The sequence below is a fragment of the Scyliorhinus torazame genome, chromosome 3, assembly GCF_047496885.1.
Source record: "Scyliorhinus torazame isolate Kashiwa2021f chromosome 3, sScyTor2.1, whole genome shotgun sequence".
In the NCBI taxonomy this organism is placed as follows: Eukaryota; Metazoa; Chordata; class Chondrichthyes; order Carcharhiniformes; family Scyliorhinidae; genus Scyliorhinus; species Scyliorhinus torazame.
The window spans coordinates 131,668,966-131,691,163 of NC_092709.1; the positions used below are offsets into that span (position 1 = coordinate 131,668,966).

The following is a 22,198-nucleotide window of genomic DNA, read 5'->3' on the forward strand; positions in this document are numbered from 1 at the left end:
CAGCGAAGATCCTCAAATCTCTCAAGACTTTTAATCCCTGTTATTTTTTAATCTTTCCTACCCCCTCCACTGTGTGTCTGTCTTGTGTGTGTCTGGATAGAGGGCGGGTTGGGGTTTGGGGAATAGTTAGATTAGCAGACCATTGTTCCATTCTGGCCATTAAATATTCATCTTTTTCTTTGTTATAAATAACGTTTTTTAATGTTTCACTTACAAATCACAGAATCCCTACAGGGCAGAAAAGACCATTCGGCCCATCGAGTCTGCAACGGCTCTTGGAAAGAGCACCCTACTTAGTCCCATGCCTCCACCCTATCCCCATAACCCAGTAACCCCACCTAATCTTTTGGACACGAAGGGACAATTTAGCATAGTCAATTCACCTAACCAGCAGATCTTTGGACTGTGGGAGGCAACCGGAGCACCTGGGGCAGGATTCTCCGACGGTGCGAATCCCGCTCCGACGCCGGTTTTCAGGCGGAGGCAAGGTTTATGCTGCGCCGGTCGGGAACCGTTGGCAGCGCCCCCCCCAGTAATTCTCCGGGCCCCGATGGGCCGTGCGGCCGTCAGTTTCTGGCCAGTCCCGCCGGCGTGAAATGGACTTGAAATGAAATGAAATGAAAATTGCTTATTGTCACAAGTAGGCTTCAAATGAAGTTACTGTGAAAAGCCTCAAGGCGCCTGTTCGGGGAGGCTGGTACAGGAATTGAACCGTGCTGCTGGCCTGCCTTGGTCTGCTTTCAAAGCCAGCGATTTAGCCCTGTGCTAAACCAGCCTCTTTGGTCCATCACGGCAGGACATGACTTGTAGGCCGGCTAAGTGAGTCCTCGGGGAGGGGGAGGATTGGGGCAATCGGGGCCCACCGATCTGCGGGCGGGCCTGTGCCGTGAGGGCACTCCTTCCTTCCGTGCCGGCCTCTGTCGGGCTCCACCATGGTCAGCGCGGAGAAGAACCCCCCTGCGCATGTGCAGGAAACACACCGCCGGTTCGCGCCGTGTCAACCCCTCCGGCACCGTCCTAGCCCCCGGAAGTACGGAGGATTCTGCAACTTCCGGTTGGCCCAACGCTGGAGTGGTACACGCCATTCTTGGCGCCGGGCCATCCCGCCAATTGCCGGAGAATCCCGCCCCTGGTCCCTGTAACTCATTGGCGTAATCGAGGGTCAAAGATCTCAGGAAAATGTAGCATGTGGGAAAGTCTGGTGGATCATCGAGTCAGCCATTTAAATATGTAAAATGCTTGTTAGCTGCTGTTTTAAATCTTGATTCTAAATTCAACAATGTGCACACTGGTTTCCTAGAGCTCCCCAGATTAAACAAGTTGAGAGGACAGCAGGAGCTGACAGGCTGAGCAACTGACAAGCAGGAGATCCGTTATATATAGAGATCGGACTCCTGCTTCCTTGCTAAGTTGGTGCTAAACTCCTCCAGGCACCTTTATCGAGATCTCCCGAGTGTCTGGAAGGCCTGCCACTGCACCAATCATTTTGTTATACATACACATCAGCCTTCCGTAACCCATTCTGCTGAACTGCCTCTCTGCAGCAGATCTCACGTGTGAGCTGGCACCTACACTACCCTGACCCCATTCAGGATTCAGGCCAAGCCTGCCTGATGCCCGACTACTTATGGATCCCACCTCTAATGCATCTTGTAAAATTACATGTAGGGTCAGTACCTGAGCTGGTGGCTGCAAATGTGCGATTGAGTTATCTTTTTCTTAACCATCGCCTGCTTCTTGCTCTTCCACCTTTGTCTGGCCATTCTGTAGCTCTCGGTTATCTGAAAGGAGAAATGTTTAAGGGTAGGTTGTGACGAAGGGAGGAGGAGAATGAAGAGGTGTAAGCTTGCACAGTCTGCAGCTTCTAAATCAGAAGAGAATGTGGGAGAGGGGGAAGTGAAATGTGAGAAGAAGAATTAGGTACAAGGATATTGTCGTTTCTATTATTTCAGCTGCCATTGCTGGCCACTGCCTCAGCTATTGGCAGCTTCAATGATGCTGAACATCATCCTTTCCATGGATATAATATGCAGCCATTCCTTGTTCCTGCAGGTTAGCACCTGCTGCTGCAGTGTGCACCACTTTTTCCTGTAAGAGGAAAGTGTGATTGAGTGATTTACTCAGTAGGCTAGTCAGCTGGTTTGCAGAACAAGGCCAGCAGCGCGGTTTCAATTCCCGTACCAGCTGCGGTTATTCATGAAGGCCAACCTTCTCAACCTAGTCTCTCACCTGAGGTGTGGTGATCCTCCAGTTAAACCACCACCAGTCAGCTCTCCCTTTAAAAAGGGAAAGCAGCAATTGTGAATGGTGCAACGTGCTTGAGTGATGTGGCTTCCATGGTTGAATAATTGGCAATGTGTACAAACTGCGAGACGTGTGTGTGACGTTTACTACAGTGTTCTTCAAACTTCTTTTCCGGGGACCCATTTTTACCAACCGGCCAACCTCCGGGACCCACGCCGGCCGACCTCCGCGACCCACGCCGGCCGACCTGCGCGACCCACGCCGGCTGACCTGCGCGACCCACCATTTTCTCTTACCTTGTTTGCTGCCGACAAAAATGGAGGAAATGGTTTTGGGTCCCTTTGGCCCTCGTACACGCTCCTCCAATGGAACCTGTTGGATGAAGGTGAAGCCTTCTGGTGTCGGAAAGTATAGAGTCTCCATCTGTCCAAAGTTCTACATTTCTTTCCAATAAAATTTTATCAAATAAAACCCCCCTGAACTTGTAAAAAAAAATAAACATGAAATGAATTTTAAAAATGAATAAGACCACCCCAAACTTGTAAAACAAAAAGCTGCGGCCGTTTTAAAAAAAAAATCATAGTTTTGCGCGTGCACGGCGATGATCTGGCACGCATGCACAGTGCGGCTGCATTTTCTTAACATGTTCACGGCCACTTTGAAAGCCGCTTGCAGCCGGCGTTATTAACAGCCGGCTGTTGCGCGCGGATTTGCGTGATCGGGAGCGCCGTGACGGACGGCTCCACGACCCTCCGACACCCGCCCGCGTCTCACCCGTGGGTCGCGCCCCCGAGTTTGGCAATGCCTGGTTTACTAAGTATATGAGGGTAAGGTAAAGCTATAAAGCTTAGGTGTGAGTCCTCTTTGGTAGAGGTTGATGAGTGATGGGTGTGTGAGGCTAGTTGATGTGATATGCATTTGAAGTGCATTCCACTTATTGTGATCACTCAAGTGAGGTCATTGTACTTTTTGCAGAACTGTATTCGGGTTCTTGGGGCTTGACTCCTAACATGGACTGTCATGGCTGTCTTCTGAAAGATTGTCTGGGTGGTCTGCTGTCCCCATTTTCCTATAGACCTTCTTGACTAAGGCCTTTAGTATGCACTAAATGCTGTGCAGTATTGGAAATTTCCTGGAGTCTTTGCTCTCCCATATTGCCCGATTATTATGTTATATCTTGAATGAATTTTACAACTACTTCTAGTACCAGCTCCCGCCGCAGTACATCTCTCCTTTAAGAGGTGCAGTCTGGCTTTAAATAGTGCAAGCTATCTTTACCTGCTGCAGGCCTCCCACTATTTTGGGCTCAGTCACACAGCCATTCGACAGCTATGGTTAGCAATGGCTGCACACTGACATTATTAATTAGCAGGCAGCACGAAGTCGGTGTGCTGCCTGCATCAAAAGCAACGGGTGCAAATTAAGTTAATCATGCAATATGTTCCCTGCACCCGTTTTCACAGGGCTATTGAATTTAGCACCCATTGTATTAACTGAAATTAAACATTTAATAATTGATATGTATGTCATTTTAAGCCTCCTGGACTATAACTCTTATGGCCTAATGAGCAGGTTCATGAAGATTGATTAGATTCTTTGTTTAAAAGTAATGTAATAATTTGTCCATATTTATTTATTCAGTGAAATGCTTCATGCATTTTGTAAAATGTTTTCGGTATCCAGTCAGGTAGTAATAAAAGCATTTAATTGACAACTTCAATTTGTTTTATGAATCTAACCAATAATTGCTTTCAAAAGAAGACGTCAAACTGAGAGATAAGTGGTTTTTAATTGCTGTCTGTCTCTTTCCAGGGTCCCTATGTGCTGACTAATAAAATATTATTGCTCGGTAGAGGTGAATTAGGTGTCATTTCTAATCTGATATTGGACATTCAAGATGATGACAACCCCTCGGATGTGGTATTATCAGTTTTGGACCCTCCAAAACATGGCCGCCTCATTTTGCAGCCAACAGATGTAAGCGTACAGGATTTCCAATTGAAAGACCTCAAAAGGGGACAGTTACATTATGCTCATGATGGAACCAACAGCCTACATGACCAAGTGCTGCTGCAGGTTAATGACGGCCATAACATCCTGAATATTCTCTTCCAGATCAAAATTACTCAGCAGGTATTGACCCAAACTACTTTCTGTAAGTCATGCTTCATCATTTTATACAACATTTGTTTGGGAGAGAGGGTAGTTTTTTTTAATTCATTAAGATTATTAGTATTGTGCCATTTCTTTTAGGTCACTGAGCAAGCCTCCAACAATGCCTGGTGGGATGGGGCTCCCAATAGATTCACATTATAATAAAAGCAAAGTATAGCAGATGCTGGAAATCGGAAAAAAAATAGAAAATGTTGGATAAACTGAACAGGTCTGGCAGCATCTGTCGCAAGAGTAACACAGTTAATGTTTCAACCCTTTCAGCTCTGTAGAAGGTTTATATGGATTTAACCTTAACTCGGATTCTCTCTCCAGAGATGCAGCCAGACCTGCTGAGTTTATCCAGCATTTTCTGTTTTTATTTTGGGTTCACAGTATGTTGTCCTATCAGCCTAAAATAAGTTGGCACTTTCACCTCTAACAGAAATTGTGCCCTTTGTGCAATTGCATGCTTAGGCTAAATTAGGATTTTCTTTTATTCTGTGGACCTACATTCATAAAGGACCAAATACGAGGTGTTACACCCCTGACTTAAGTTGACTCGGTGGGATTTTGTCCCACCCATTTGTATGAATGTTGACATTTTAATTTAATCCACAATGCCAAAAGCATTGTCTTCTCGTAAAATATATTTCAGTATACAAGCCTCTCTCTGATGGAGTGGCATGGTGGCGCAGTGGCTAGCACCGCTGCCTCACAGCGCCAAGGACCTGGGTTTGGTGGAGTTTGCACATTCTCCCCTTCTCTGCGTACGTCTCAATGTTAATGGGGACTATGGGTGATTCCTGATTCCTTTTTGTCATTTGTTTATGTGAACATGCGGGCTAATGTTTGGGGGTTGGTGGGAGGATGGGATCGTTGTTATTGATATGGGGATTGACATATTTGTTACTGATTATTGTTTATTGTTGGTGGGTGTAAATTTGGGAGAAAATGTGAAAAAAGAGAATAAAAAATATTTATTAAAAAAAAGGTAGGTGGATTGGCCATATCTTTTTATTAAAACAGTAAAAAATATATACAAGGCCAAACGGTACAAACACTCATTTGATGCTAAATTGCCCCTTAACTGGAAAAACAAGAATTGGGTATTTTAAATTTTAAAATTAAAATCCTCTCCTCATTGTTGGGGTCACCTGATCCTATTAAGGGTACCAATTGATGGCTGTCATAGCTTTGTACCGATTCATCTTCCTCTCTCCCCGGCGCGCCTCCCGAGGTCAGATTAATTATAGTAACTCTCATAGGCTCATTGTATTTCTGCTCCAGTCACGCTGACTGCCTCAGGTGGGGAGATGGAAATTATTAAATTAAAGAAAAACAAATACACACAAAAATGAGGACAATACCCTAAGACCATTAAGTATATGAATCACTAAACACACACACACTTACGTAGAACTTGTTCCAAAATATAGCAATGATCCCTGAACTCCTTAAGAGATTCCCTTTCCCAAACAAAAATTTAAGTAAATTTAAAAGTCAAATCCAGTTAAGTCTGGGAAACATCTTTTTCCTGGTCCAGCGAAGATATTTAAACTGCTTTTACGAAAGTTTCTGCAGGACCTTGGCTCCAAGACTTAGATGCTCTTGGCCGTCAGATTTCAAATTTGCCTGTCTAGCTGTTAGGGGTAAACTGCTTCTCTGCTTCTGAGGGTGCTGGCAACTATGTATCACTTGTCTAGACACTTGCATCTTGTTACTTTTAAAATCGCACCTCATTATGCCTGTCAACTGCTGTCGCTCAGCTGATTTCTACCTGTTGTTGGCAGACCCATGCCATCTGTTGCTAGGCAGATCGCACCATACCTTGCCTTGTTACATTCATGTTACTCTGAAGATTTCTACCTGTTGCCGGCTAGACCTGTTGCTGGGCAGATCCATGACAGATGATGATGCCTGAATTCACATGTGCCTGAATTTTCGTGGCCTAGCAAAGTGATGTTGGAGCCACAATTCCTGGAAGTCCACCCCCAAACTCTGCACCTGTCATTTCCACCAGGGCTGGGTTACACACGTAAAAGTGCAGCTGCCGTCAAAAAGATTCAATGGGCATGATTCAGCCACACGGGCGCACTGGCATTGCCACCCTGGCAGTACCAAGGTGCCTGAATAATACTGCCATGGTGTCAGGGGCACTGTCAGGGTGCCAGACTGGCAGTCCAAGGGTGCCCAGGTTCCAGATTGCCTCTAACGGAGTCGGCCAAGTGGGGCCTTGCCCATTGGAAGGGGTGTGAGGGGGTCGTCCAGGGGCCTTGAGAAGGTTTGGGGGTGAAGGAGGCAGGGTCTAGTAAGTGGGGAGGGGCCTGAAGGCGGGGGGGGGGGGGGGGGTTGCATGTAGAGTTTGACACTGCTGTTCAAATGACATCCCAATCTGTGTCCCCTCAGCTTGGAGAAACTCCCCGAGGCCCCAAAAAACAGTCGGTGAATATGCAGGGGGTTGGGGGGGCGGGAGGTGGGTGAGTTTCAACGCTGCAGCCGCTGAGAAACACCACACTGAAAAGCAGACTTTTTTCCGCTGAATCGCACCCAATATTTGTTATTGGGATTTCCAAACACAACTCATGGATTTGAGACAGCTGAGGAAAAGATCTAAAGCTGTTGCAGTTATTTGAAGAGGTTAAGTACCAATTTGGAGAAGTCAGCTAGCTTGGGATTGTTAAGAGTAGAAATTAACCTGCATAAAAAATGGATAAGCTTTGCGGAACTTGTCGAGATAAATTTTGGGAAAAAAGATCTAGCCTGTAGTTGAAAAAAATTTGTGCTTTGTATCTCTCTGCTGACACAAGGATCAGTGCTGTTTGACTGCTTTCACAACTTATAATTATTGTAGTGGGAGTCCTTTAAATTCACAAGTTTGATTGACATCTCTAATTGATTTTTAAAGAGATTCGTTGTCTTTGAGTTGGAGTAATGAATGCAAATATATGTTTTCAAGGGGGGATTAAGTACTTGAAATGTATGCTTTCATAAAGGATTAGATACTTGATTATATGGGACCAAATACTTGTATGGATTTGAATGTTATTAGTGAGAGATTTTTAAAATAACGTGAAGCCTGGAGGCAGGCCCAACTCCAATTAGCACTACACACCCCACTGCCTAAATCCAAAGTTTCAGGTCACTTTCTCCAGAGCCAGGTTTGCGGAGTTGGTATTTTCCCATTGGCAGCAAAGATTGAGCTCCTACTGTAATATACTGTAGTCGGAAGTTGGGTAACAGGTCTTAACTGCAATGGGGAATCATTGTAGCACCTGGTGTACCATAACATAGCTGACAATGGAAAATCAGTGTGACACCTATTGTAACATAATGTAACTGGAGATGGAAAATCTTTGTGGCACCTGGTATAAACATAAATTGTCTGCCAATCGTTGTGGTACCTAGTTTTGAAAACGTTTTTCATTTATTTAAACCAATTTCCATTGGGCCTACCGCAATCATCAATTCATTAGAATATGTAACTTTCTAAATTTTAAATGCTCAACGTTTGATTCCAGCAATGCTTTGGCATATCGTTAAATTGACTTTTAGTTTGGGTGTAACAAATTGGAAGCATTTAGTAATTTAGCTTTGATTCTCCTGGGCAACTTACCTACCTAATGTTGGTAAGACTCTATCTCCCCACTCTTTAAAAACAAATACTGATTCCAATATCTGCTTCAATGCTGCAAGTACCCCAAATGTCAGACCAGCCCTTTCTTCCCATTAATGCTCCTTGATTCTGCAATCCCGCACTTAAATTTTCTGGATCCCAGATGCCATATCCCAGTTTTTCCAGGCACTGTGAGGTCCCTCCTGAGTACTAGCGGATTCTGTCTGATTATTCCCAGTATTATGTGATTCCATGATTTCCCCTCTTAGTGCTCCCACATCTTCGGATGACCGTTAACCATATCATGACATCCTACCACTATATATATATATTTTTTCATTCCAAGAACCTCTACCCTCTACATCGGATACCAGCTAATCCCCACACTTGGGGATTGTCCCCATGCCCTACCAGCCCAACACTGACAGACCTTGGTTCCTCCCAAGGTGCTCTATGACCTTCGGATCAACTGTTCCATGGTGCTACCATGTGTCAGAAATCTCTTATCGGTTGGTCGAGTTCCCCAATGCTTCCAAGACCTTTTTACTGTTCTCACTTCCTATGATACCATTACCCACTCAAGGCTGCCAGATCTCCAAACCTCACAGAACACGGCCATACCACCTGACCTTATATGTTCCCCGACACCCTTGTGTACTACCAGACACTCTAGGCCCCCCAAACAGCAATAGACCATATAAACCCCTAAGTACTTCATATCTTGTCACCACCTACCTGCCACCAATGCTATGGGCCTGTTATCTCCCAGTAATGCTTTCAAAGCCTGATGCTTATACTTTCCCTCATCCCTGTAATTCTGAGATCACTCATCACTCTGTCCAACCTTTCAAAGGTTCCAGAGATAATTTCTGGATTCTCTCCTTCCAATTTTTCATTCTGCATCAGACCTCACCTCTTGAGTCCATAAAGGGTGGATTTTTCTAGGTTGTCCCTCAAAGCTTTGGCAGAAGAGCCAGAGAAACCTCAGGAAATACACTTGGAAATTAACTGCCAGCTTTTGGCTTTAGCCATTCATCTTGAGATGTAGAATCATGTCACTTTTTTGAAGTAGAAAGTCACAAGAAGTTCCTACCTTTCAAAGTACCAGTGAGTCAATGATATCAGAATACATGACGGTTGCAAACAAACCATTTTACAGAAGATGCCTTGAGGCAATGCGTATTATTTTGGCAACAGGCCAGACAGCTAACTAACTTGATTCATTGATTTTATGTAAAACCAACCACAAGACACTCCAGCAGCTTTGAGTGTTTGGTAGATATTCAATAGTTGATGACTACTATTACAATAAAGGTGAATCTGTTTTTATCTGAAGAGGTGCCTAGAAATTGTCCAAGGGAAATCTACAAAATAATTTATGTTTGTCCAAATTTCAACTTTAATCATGCCCTGCGCTGCATATAGAGGTGCCAAACTGTGCTTTGTATTTACATTTTTTTAATTCAAATATATGAAATTACTTATTCACCTATTGCATTTCAGACTATGTCCATATTTTGTGAACTGCTTATTGCTGTGCGTTCATTCGCTGAAACAACTTTTATTATAGGCTAAATTTCACAGCTCCCACCTATGTGCCACATGTAGCTGCTTGAATATTCAAGCATCCTCTTCGCATTCACCCTGTCAAGGAGTATGTGTCAATAAGATCACCTCTCATTCTTCTGAACTTGTGTTTAAAATACCTGCTCAACTTTCCCTCACAAGACAACTCTTCCATACCAGAAAAGAGCCTGGGGCGCGATTCTCCGACCCCCCACCGGATCGGAGAATAACCGGGGGATGGCGTGAATCCTGCCCCCGCCGTGTCCCGAATTCTCCGCCACCAGAGATTCGGTGGGGGCGGGAATCGCGCCGCGCCGGTCGGCGTGCCCACCCCCGGCGATTCTTCGGCCCACGATGGGCCGAAGTCCCGCCGCTGTCAACCCTCGCCCGCCGGCGTGGATTAAACCTCATTTTGCACGGCGGGGCGGGCAGGGTCCTGGGGGGGGGGGGGGGGGGCGCGATCTGGCCCCGGGGGATGCCCCCATGGTGGCCTGGCCTGCGATCGGGGCCCACCGATCCACGGGCGGGCCTGTGCTGTGGGGGCACTCTTTTTCTTCCGCCTTCGCCATGGTCTTCACTATGGCGGAGGCGGAAGAGACCCCCTCCCCTGCACATGCGCGGGGATGCCGTGAGTGGCCGCTGACGCTCCCGCGCATGCGTCGCCTGGCGAAGACCTTTCGGCGCCGGCTGGCGTGGCGCCAAAGGCCTATCCCGCCAGCCGGCGGAGCGGAAACCTCTCCGGCGCGGGCCTAACCCCTCAAGGTGAGGGCTTGGCCCTTAAAGGTGCGGATTCCGCACCTTTGGGGCGGCCCGACGCTGGAGTGGTTCCCGCCATTACGGCGGAACCCCCTGCCCCGCCGGGTAGGGGAGAATCACACCCCGGTGAATCTTCTCTGAACTGTTGTGGTAGAAGGTTTTAGGTTAGATGGGCAGCATGGTTGGCGCAGGCTTAGAGGGCTGAAGGGCCTGTTTCTGTGCTGTACTTTTCGTTGTCCTTTGCTTCGAATGTAAATATATCCTTTCTTTAGTCAGGAAATCAAAACTGTACACAGTATTCCAGATGTAGCTCCAGCAATGCTTGGACAGCTGTAGCAAGACTTACTTACTTTTATACTCCATACCCCTTGAAATAAAGGCCACCATTTCATTTGCTTTCCTGATTACTTGTGGTCCCTGCATGTTTACGTTTTGTGGTTCACGTACCAGGACACCCAGATTCCCGTGTACTGCAGCATTCTGCAGTCTCTCTCCATTTAACTAAGATTTTGTTTTTCTACTCTTCCAACCAAATTCCCCCTATTATGCTGCATCTGCCAAATCCACTGATTTCACCTATCTATTACTTTGCAGATTCTTTGTACCTCCTCACAATGTGGTTTCCTACCTATCTTTGTATCTTTAATATCTTCCTTGTATTGCTCTTTACCCACACCTCCTTTCCCGTCTCAATCCTACTATATTCTGTGTTCACCCCTGGAAAATAAACAACTGCACTTTCAATTTTCCAACTGTCCAGCCTTTGGCCTGCCATTCACTGGGCCATTTCTGCAGCAGCACCCTCAACTCGCCCTTTGATACCCTAGACTCCATTAAAAATATTATTCACTGTCACCCAGGCCAATGATCCCTGATACAACGTTCATCACTGTTCCTTAACTCCAAGAGACGTAGGCTGAAATGGAAATGTCAGATAACTGATTTAACTGATTGAACTACAGAAAGTACCATCAGATCCTGCCCCCATCTGCTAAAGTAATCTCTGTTCCAGGATATTTCTAGAATGCAGAGATAACCCTGATTTTTTTTCTAACAAAATCCATCTTTATAAATTTCTTTCCCCTGTCTCACACAAGTGCATTGAACTCCTGGATTCCTTTGTCATTAAGATTAAGACTATCTGTACAGTTGTTTCTGCTGCCTTCCTCCTTTCTTCCAAGTACATCAGGCCAAGCTTTTCCAGGTTCCCTCTGCTCAACTGAGTTTTCCCCCTAAATGCTGAGAACACTCAGCTCTACTTTGCCACCACCTGTCTTGATCCCTCAACTGCAATTTTTAAATCTGTCTGATATCCAGCACCGGATGAGCAGAAATTTCCTCCAAATAATTATTGGGAAGACCGAAGCCATTGTCTTCATACTTCACCACAAACTCCATTTCCTAGTCACAAACTCTATCCCTGAGGCTGAGCTACACTATTCACAAACTTGGTGTCACATTTGATCCTGAGATGAATTTTTGACCACACATCCATAGAAGCAGGAGGAGGCCATTTGGCCTTTCGAGCCTGCTCCGCCATTCATTATGATCATGGCTGATCATCAAGTTCAATACCCTGGTCCAGCCTCCCCCCACACCACCCCATCCCCATTTCCCTTGATTCTTTTAGCCACTAGAGCTAAATCTAATTCCTTCTTGAATCTACACAACATTTTGGCCTCCACTACTTTCTGTGGTAGTGAATTCCACAGATTCAGCACTCACTGGGTGAAGGCATTTCTCCTCACCTCAGTCCTAAAACGTTTACCCCTTATTCTTAAACTATGATCCTGTTAGAATTTTACAAGTTTCTATGAGATCCCCTCTCACTCTTCTAAGCTCCAGTGAATATAATCCAAAATTCAAATGAATTCTAAAGTCTCCTTCATGTTTAGAGCTCGGGTTGAAATACCTTACTGGACAACATATTTTGATTATCGGGTTAACACCATGCAGAGTTTCATATTCAGAGTTCAGGAAGGAGAAGGCCATTGATCCATCTAGCCTCCTTACAAAGTTTCCCTTCATACACTTCGGAATTCAATAAACCTACTACTGACTCACGGGATCCCAATTACACTTCCTTGTTCTCCCTCAGTTATTAGGACTCTGCTTCATCTATCACACCTCTTTTTGAACAAATCTTGCCTCAATTTGTCATTTTCTTTAGTTGCCTTTAATTTAAAAATGTGATCCCCATTCTTAATTTAGCAGAGAATCGACAAACTAACCACGATCCAGATTCTCTCAACCCTTCATAATTGTAACGGTAATTGTAAAGCAACATGTCTGCATGGTTCCAGAATCAGTGTATAGGTCATTTACAGATATTGGAAAAGTAAACTGAATTGGAATGAATGAAGTTCCTGTGACATATTGTCATCTTTGGAGACCACTGTTCTGACTATATAGAGAACTTGGCTGGTTCATTTATGTTTCTGGTAAATTCTATCCTCTTATATCTGAAATTGTTACTCAGAGCATTCCGTTACTTTTGGAATGAAAACAGTTGACCCTGGTTATGTTGCACCTGTTTCAATCATGTTGGTTATTCAACATCAGTGGAAGTCCACAACACAAAGCTGTTCAGGGAGAGTGGTGTTCACATGGTGCACTTCTAGCATACTGCCTTTAACTTTCCAGCGATTAATTTTAATGAATGGAAAATGACAGCAATGTGCCCATAATTGTCTTAGCATGCATTGCTTCAGAACACTGGTGTCCACTGAGAGCATCAGATTGAAAAGCTATCCCTATAATTCCATCAACGCCAGACCATTTCATTACTGCACTCTTGTGTCGCATATGATTCTAAGAGTGCCAATCATTAAGTTAGTTATGGGGCTGTTGTAGTAATGGCTGATCTTATCCTCGCCGTTGTCTCCATGTGCATTACCCAGCATAAATCATTGGACGATGATTAGGGGCAGGAGTCTGGCTAATGTTACAACATCCTAGGGTGGTGTCATTAAAAGTAATTTAAAAACCTGCTAATTTTTCCAGGATCATTCTGGGATGCACCAGTAACTCTTGGCTTTGTTGTTCTTTGGCAAACTGTCTTTTTACACCCTCTTCTCTGACTTTTCATCCTGACCTCCAACAAGTACGAGGACTTCATGGACTTCTTCATCACTACGATTGAGGCAATCCAATCAGTTACCTCTGCTCCTTCCCTCCCTACCCATAATTCTACCAGGCATAACTTGCTGCAAGAGGGTTTTCCCCTTATCCTCCACACGCCTTCTCCCTCAACCATGTTCTCACTAAACTACTGACCACCCAGCTTCCCTTCCTGGCTCCCAGGGTAGGGGTATTGTGAACAGTTATCTTTGATTCGGATAATGTTCCTCTATTATAACTATGTAACAAATAGGAGCTGTATTAAGGCCATATCGAGCCTGTTCCACTATTCAGTAACATCATGCCTAATTTTTTTTTAAATATAAGTTTGGAATTCCCAATTCATTTTTTCCAATTAAGGGGCAATTCAACATGGTCAGTTCGCCTACCCTGCACATCTTTGCTTTGTGGGGGCGAAACCCACGCAAACACTGGGAGAATGTGTAAACACCACACGGACAGTGACCCAGAGCCGGGATCGAACCTGGGACTTCGGTGCTGTGAGGCAGCAGTGCTAACCACTGTGCCACCGTGCTGCCCTCTTCATGCCATATCTTCTACCTCAACTCCAGCTTCCCACACTACTCCATATCCCTTAACTTGCTTATTACTCAAAAATCTATTGAGGCCTAACTTAGTTATTGTTAATTACTAAGCATTTTCTGGAGTGAAACATCCAAAGATAGAAAACAATTTGAGTGAAGAGATTTCTCCTCATGTCAGCTCTACATATCCGACTCCTTATTCCGTGAAACATATTCTCAGCATCTATCAAGTCTCTTAAGAATTTTATATGTTTCAATGAGACCAGTTCTCATTCTTCTAAACTCAAAGGGAACACAGGCCTCGTCTACTCAATCTCTCTGAAGAGGACAATCCCTTCACCTCAGGAACCATCTAGTGAACCTTCATTGCACTCCAGGAAAAGTATATTCTTCCTTAGGAAAAGAGACTCAAACTGCACCCTGTACTCCATGTGTGACCACACCAAGAACATGTATAATAGTAGTAACACCTTTTTACTCCAATCCCAAATAACAAAAGCAAGCATGCCATTTGCTTTCCTAATTGCTTGTTGTATCTGCACGTTAATTTCAGTAATTCATGTACCAGAACACTCATGTCCCTCTGAATCCAAATATTTCCCAACCTCTTTTACTTTTCCTACCAAAATGGGTAACTTCACACTTGCCACATTGTAATTCATCTGCCATGTTCTTTTCTGCTCATTCAATATGTATATATCCCTCTACTGCCTCAGTGCATCCTCCTCACTTCTAACTTCCCCACCTAACCTTGTTCATCCACCAAACTTGGATACATTACACTCAATGTCTTCATCTAGGTCATCAATGCAAATTATAAATAGCTGAGGTGCAGGTACTGATCCATGTGCTACCCCATGAATTACAACCTGCCAACCTCAAAATATTCCATTTATTCCTTCTCTCTTGTTCCTTGTCCTTTAACTCACCATGCAGGAGAATAGCAAACAAATCCTGGCATGTTTGCTTGCAGTGTCAGTACGTGATCGAGGAACCCGGCATTGGGAAGTGGGGGCCTACCGAGAGTCACCTTGGCTGCTTGCTGCTGATATGCCTCCCTCCCCTTACCACAACCCCTTACCTGCCATCGTTCACATGTGATCTGAGGCCTCAGGTGGGTGTAGTACCCGCAGCAGCGCTGCCTCCCATGTGACGTTATTGAGCAGACAAAAACTGTCGGCCTTCAATTGGCTGGCAGGTCTCAGTAGCTCGGGCTTACACCCCCAGAGTCCTATACTGAGGAAGGCTCGGTGCTGCCCTGTTAAGTGCCTGAGTGGCATGAGATGCAGTGAGCCTTCTCAAAAAAAGAGGCAACAAGACCGCCTCCACAAGATACTGCCGTCAGCTTTGAGGTGCTGCTTAATGATTTGGAACCCAGCCCTTCCAAATCTCTTCGTGGAAGATCATTTTTAGCTCTACCTCTGTGATTGGTTCCTAAAGTGGATCATGACATCTGGTTCCTCCTCCTCCCTATCCAACCTGGTTTCTAGTTCCAAGAAGCATGCAGGCAACACAATCTTCACAATTCCCTCATGGCTGGAGAGAAAGGAAAGGTGTCCATTGTCTGTACTGTCCTCTATCACTACCTCATTACTTTTTTACTCCCCCCATTTGAATGCCTTTCTGCATCCTTTTGTAATGGTAAGTTTGCCCATCCACCCTGCAGTCCTTGTTCTCATCCACAAAGATAGCAAATGCACTTACCTGTTGGTCAAAGTCAAGAGCCGAAGCTCTACCACCACTATGTTCTGGATTCCACCACCTGCCTGACTCTAAGTTACACCCTCCTGTCCCTGATCATTGATCAATTCTAAAGTTCTACTTTAATTTGAGGCATGTAACTGTCTCTTGGCAGAAAGTGTTAAGGTAATTTCCCCTAGATGTCGGTAGCTCCAACACTAGCTTCAACTCTCGAGCCAAAGTTTACTGCAGATCCAGAGTGGTAATGTTCTCCACAATCTTCTATGTGCAGCAGTTATCCACTGCTCTCTGTCTCTATCTAATCACATTTACCTATCAATTGGTTTGATTACTTAGTTTGTTTATGAAGTTCAAGTTACTAATTCAGCAAAATAATAACGAATTACTGTTTTGCAGCTTAAGGCAAAAGAAAAACACGAAACAGCTTCTAAAAATAAGACAATGAAAAACAGCAACTTCTTTCTCCAATTCCGACTTGCATCAAATTCCCAACTTTAACACTGTTAATAAAGCATATTTTATACTGCCACTCCGGACAGAGGCAAATACTGTTTTCTTTTAGAGAGATTGTGGTTTGTGTCCAAGTCACAACTGCTAACTCAGTTTCCCAGTATGATAATTAACTCCTATTCAGGCAATTACTTTCAGGTTGATTGACAGTTAACTGCCACTGAGGGCAATTTCTGTCAACTAGATATCTTAACTAACTTGTAGGTTCTTACACATTTTTAAAGTTCAGTCAAATTTGAAGTACTTATAATGCGTAGATAGTGGTGGCCCACTGTGTGACATCCTGTTGAAATGTTTCAGACTGATTTGTACTGAGGTTTAGTGCACACATGGCTCGAAGTGACAAACATGGCTGTTTCACTAATTTTGTCATGTGAAACAAACTTTTTTTTGTAATCTTCCAATTGTCATCTACAAAAGCTTTGATCTATAAAGTTTCAGATAGATAGCCTATACCGCTGTTCTACTCTTCTTTATTTCAGCTTAGAAATTGTTTAACGATGTGAGCAAAGCTGAAAATATTCATTTCCTCTAGCTAAAGACCTGACTGGTAATTGCACGGATTAAAAACCGTGTCTTGTAATGACTCAGATTAGATTGCTTTTTTGTAAAAACAGCCTGAATGTTCATTAATCAGTGCTGAGCAACAGAAAATTACTGCAAAAACCCATTGCAACATGAACTCATGCTGCTGTTTCTTCAGACCATTGACTTTGTTTCAAATTGGAGTTTGCGTAAAATCAATTTCCTTTAGCGCCTTAGTGTTCCTGGATTCTTATGGAGAAGACAGGTCCCTCTTGTGGCTGCCACCTTTACTTTAATCTCTTAATTCAAAGCATTGATGTTTGCTCAGATGTCCCCTTTTCTTCCAGATATATATTTTAATGCTAAAAACCAAAGAGAAAATGCTGGAAAATCTCAGCAGGTCTGGCAGTGTCTGCAGGGAGAGAAAAGAGCTAACGTTTCGAGTCCAGGTGACTCTTTGTCAAAGCTAAAAGACAGTGAAAATGGGAAATATTTAAACTGTGGGGTGAGAGAATGAAAGATGAGTCATAGCCGCAGAAACAAAGGGAACAGAGTGCTAATGACAGTCCCCAGAGAGAACAAAAGGTGTGAAAGGCCAAACCGCAGAGAAACTAACATCAGAGGGTAAATTGTGACATATGTAGATGTGGGGGGAGAGGAAGGGGGAAGCAAAGGGGAGATAAGGAAAGGGGTGATGCTCGATCAATAACTCCAGAAGCGAGATTGGAAGACAATTGAAGGCTTTATTGGATAGATGTTTCCCCCAGCAATACTCCAGCATTATCTCGTGTCTATGTGAATGGCGCTTCACAAATATAAGTTGCTGTTTTAATGCTCACTCCACAGACTAAATACAAATCAAAGATTTCAAATACAGCTGCTAGGAGACACGGGCTCTTATACTCCGCCTTACTGGGTGGAACCAGCAGGCAGGTTTCACCAATGATATTGCTGTCTCAGGTACCTCCCACACCAATCGTCTTACAGCATCGACCTGGGTACCGTAATACCCCTAATACCGACTACCACAAGGGGGGAAACAACGGGAAGGTCAGGGTCCTGAATCCGCACAGACCGAAGGTTCTCAGCAAAGCCATCACCCAGTCTGCATTTGGTCTCTCCGGTGTGGAGGAAACCACATTGGGAGCAGCGAATGCAGTAGACCAAATTGAAAGAGGTGCAAGCGAAACGCTGCTTAACCTGGAATGAGTGTTTTGGGCCTGGGATGTTAAGCATGGAAGAGGCAAAGGGGCAGGTGTTATACCTTCTGCGATTGCATGGGAAGGTGCCATGGGTGATGGGAGAGGTGCTGGGTCTGGTGGAGGAATGGACTAGATTGTCTCGGAGGGAACGGTCTCTGCGGAATGCTGACAGAGGGAGTGAAGGGAAGATGTGTTTGGTGGTGACATCACGCTGGAGTTGGTGAAAATGGCGGAGGATTATTCTTTGCATATTTTAATGTTATTGCACTGTCCTCAAAAATGATAAACACTTGCATTCCAAAATAACAGTTTAAAAAATATTTGAAATCTTTGATTTGTATTTAGTCTGTGGAGTGAGCATTAAAACAGCAACTTATATTTGTGAAGCGCCATTCACATAGACACGAGATAATGCTGGAGTATTGTAGGCCTTCAGGAAAGCTTTCAAAGTCTTAGGAAGTTTACAGGAAAGGTTTATGAGGATGTTACCAGGGACAAGGGGAGGCTGAAAAAAGTTAGGATGTTCTCCTTGGAATGGAGAAGCATAAGAAGTGACCTAATGGAGGTTTTCAAGATGATGAGGGATTGAAAAAACATATGCCCCCTGGTGAGTGGGGCAATAATCGAAGGGCAGAGATTGAAAATCATTGACAGATGTTCCAGAGGCAATATTAGGAGAATACTCTACCTGAGGAGGTGGTGGAAGCCGATTCTATAATAATTTAAAAAGGGAGTTGTACAGGCTTTTGAGCCTGGGGACCTTGGAGGACTTTGGACATAAAACAGGCATGTGGGACTAAGCAGGATTGTTTTTTTTCCAAGAACCAGCACAGGTAAAGTGGGCCAAATGGCAGTCTTCTGTGTTGATTTAAAGAAATGCCCCAAAGCTTTTCACACTGAAGTATTTTTTTTTGTTAATGGCACCAAAGCAAATGATCAGACTATGTAACAGCAATAGGTAAACAAAGCTACATGGGGCAGCACGGTGGTGCAATGGGTTAGCCCTGCAGCCTCACGCCGCCGAGGTCCCAGGTTCGATCCCAGCTCAGGGTCACTGTCCATGTGGAGTTTGCACATTCTCTCCGTGTTTGCTTGGGTTTCGCCCCCACAACCCAAAGATGTGCAGGCTAGGTGGATTGGCCACACTAAATTGCCCCTTAATTGGAAAAAAATAATTGGGTACACTAAATTTATTTAAAAAAACAAAGCTACATGCTCATCCTCTCCATTTTTTGTTTTTAAATGGAAAAGTTGCCAATGCAGGAGGAGAAAACCAATGTTGCTGAATCATAGCATAGCACAGTGAGAAATATTAATTTATGAAGTTTTTGCAGTAAATTTGACAAAGCAACTCAAATGTGTCACTATTGATGGATGAAGAGGTAGTGGGTGAAGAAAGATAGACTTACTGTGGGAGGTAAAACATAGTTCTGTTGCAGTTGCCCATTTTATAACTCCTGTGTGATGACTTGAAGGCTGATGAATTGGAGGATTCTTCATGAGCATGATCTGGTGAGTGAAATCAGCTGCTTTGCTACAGAAGATGATGCAGGCTGATTTGGATAGATTTGTGGATGTTGTCACCCAGTCACGAAGCTAGGATTCTGCAGTCTGCAGGCTACTATTCTGCAGGATACATCATCAGTGATATCACAGGAGATACCTGAGTCAGTTGAAGTGCTTATCAGAAATGTTTCTGATGTCAAGACATTGGGGTTCACAGTAGATGGCACAATAATGGAATATTTTGATGCACTGGGGTTATGCATCAGGGAGATGTTCAAAGACTTTGTAACAATGCCATGATCTCTGTTCGTAGAGACTTCAAGCAGCAGTTAGTTAGCATGCAGCCTGCCTTCGGTGACATGCTTGCAGAATCAAAAGGACAGATGAGTGATTCTCAATTTGCTGTCAGCCCATCACTACCATCCCAGAGCATGAATATGTGACATGTGAGATAGATGGACTAGTTCAGGATACAGGCAGGCCTGTGTGCTTTACCGATGGCCAGTGGAATCACAGGTAGGAAGATAGGAAATCGCTCAGGCATCGTGCACGGCTACGTCTTCAAATGGAATGTTATGTAAGAAGAACGCAACACACTAGAATATAAAGCCCATAGAATCAGCACAATATGCAATGTGCACAAATGGGATAAAGGTTAAACTTATTTACCAAGGCAATGGTGAGAATGTGGAACTTGCTAGCAGTGGAAGTTATTGAAAACAAATAGCTTGGTTGCACTTGAAGGAAAGTCAGCGAAGCGTAAAGGGGAGAAGGGAATAGAGGGTTATGCTAATATGGTTAGATGAGGAAGGATGGGAGAAGCGAGCTTAATGTGAAACATAAATACTACAATGGACTGGTTGGGCTGAGTGCCCTGTTTCTGTGCATTATATCTGATGTTGTACGGTTGCAGTCGTCATTTAAAAAAAATGTAAATCAGGTTCGGAATTCTTGGAGCAGGAAGAAAAATTTAGTGGCAAAAAGAGAATCCAGCAACTTTAATTGTAATGTATCAGAAACTGTTGTGTACATGTTTCACACCTGTGCTTCAGTCACTGGTGGGTGCTGCCAGTTACTCATCCTCCTCTTCCAGAACCTAATTTGCCTAATACCTAATACAGTGTGCACAATACTGTTCAGCATGTAACAAACCCCCCAGCAGTTACCCTCCCAACTCACTTTCTTGTGGAGTTTTAGTTCCTGCATTGGTGGCACCAGCTACATTTGGGTTGGTCAATCAGTGTTTCTCATGTCCTGCCACTTGAATAGTAGGGGGGGAAACTTTGATTCCCTCAAGGCCTGTCTTGCTGTAACTCCTTTGTCAAATGTTGCATACTATTTGAATGTTGAGAGAGCAGCAACTGGATCTGCTATTTAAAGGAATGTTGCTTTTGACAGGTGGCATGAATGACGTAAGTGCAATGAATAGTGCCTTATATTTAAGGAATGACAAATGGCTGGTAAATTTGGATCTGCTCTCCACTTGGTACTGCCTGCTGCTACTGAACATAAGAACTAGGAGCAGGAGTAGGCCATCTGGCCCCTCGAGCCTGCTCCACCATTCAATGAGATCATGGCTGATCTTTTGTGGACTCAGCTCCACTTTCCGGCCCGAACACCATAACCCTTAATCCCTTTATTCTTCAAAAAACTATCTATCTTTATCTTAAAAACATTTAATGAAGGAGCCTCTACTGCTTCACTGGGCAAAGAATTCCATAGATTCACAACCCTTTGGGTGAAGAAGTTCCTCCTAAACTCAGTCCTAAATCTACTTCCCCTTATTTTGAGGCTATGCCCCCTAGTTCTGCTTTCACCCGCCAGTGGAAACAACCTGCCCGCATCTATCCTATCTATTCCCTTCAAAATCTTATATGTTTCTATAAGATCCCCCCTCATCCTTCTAAATTCCAACGAGTACAGTCCCAGTCTACTCAACCTCTCCTCGTAATCCAAGCCCTTCAGCTCTGGGATTAACCTAGTGAATCTCCTCCAGTGCCAGTACGTCTTTTCTCAAGTAAGGAGATCAAAACTGAACACAATACTCCAGGTGTGGCCTCACTATACAATTGCAGCAGAACCGCCCTAGTCTTAAACTCCATCCCTCTAGCAATGAAGGCCAAAATTCCATTTGCCTTCTTAATCACCTGTTGCACCTGTAAACCAACTTTTTGCGACTAATGCACTAGCACACCCAGGTCTCTCTGCACAGCAGCATGTTTTAATATTTTATCATTTAAATAATAATCCTTTTTGCTGTTGTTCCTACCAAAATGGATAACCTCACATTTGTCAACATTGTATTCCATCTGCCAGACCCTAGCCCATTCACTTAGCCTTTCCAAATCCCTCTGCAGACTTCCAGTATCCTCTGCACTTTTTGCTCTACCACTTATCTTAGTGTCATCTGCAAACTTGGACACATTGCCCTTGGTCCCCAACTCCAATTCATCTATGTAAATTGTGAACAGTTGTGGGCCCAACACTGATCCCTGAGGGACACCACTAGCTACTGATTGCCAACCAGAGAAACACCCATTAATCCCCACTCTTTGCTTTCTATTAATTAACCAATCCTCTATCCATGCTACTACTTTCCCCTTAATGCCATGCATCTTTATCTTATGCAACAACCTTTTGTGTGGCACCTTGTCAAAGGCTTTCTGGAAATCCAGATATACCACATCCATTGGCTCCCCGTTATCTACCGCACTGTTAATGTCCTCAAAAAATTCCACTAAATTAATTAGGCACGA

The 22,198-nt window shown here is 44.2% G+C and overlaps 1 protein-coding gene across 2 annotated transcripts in view; it reads left to right on the forward strand.

Moving 5' to 3' along the window:
* Window positions 1-22,198, forward strand: part of fras1 (Fraser extracellular matrix complex subunit 1) — a 714,708-nt gene that overhangs the window by 446,357 nt on the left and 246,153 nt on the right. For both annotated transcript variants that reach the window (XM_072496214.1, XM_072496215.1), the window contains exon 29: window positions 4,057-4,377. In XM_072496214.1, coding sequence (XP_072352315.1) covers window positions 4,057-4,377 — 321 coding nt within the window. The remainder of the gene's footprint in view (window positions 1-4,056; window positions 4,378-22,198) is intronic.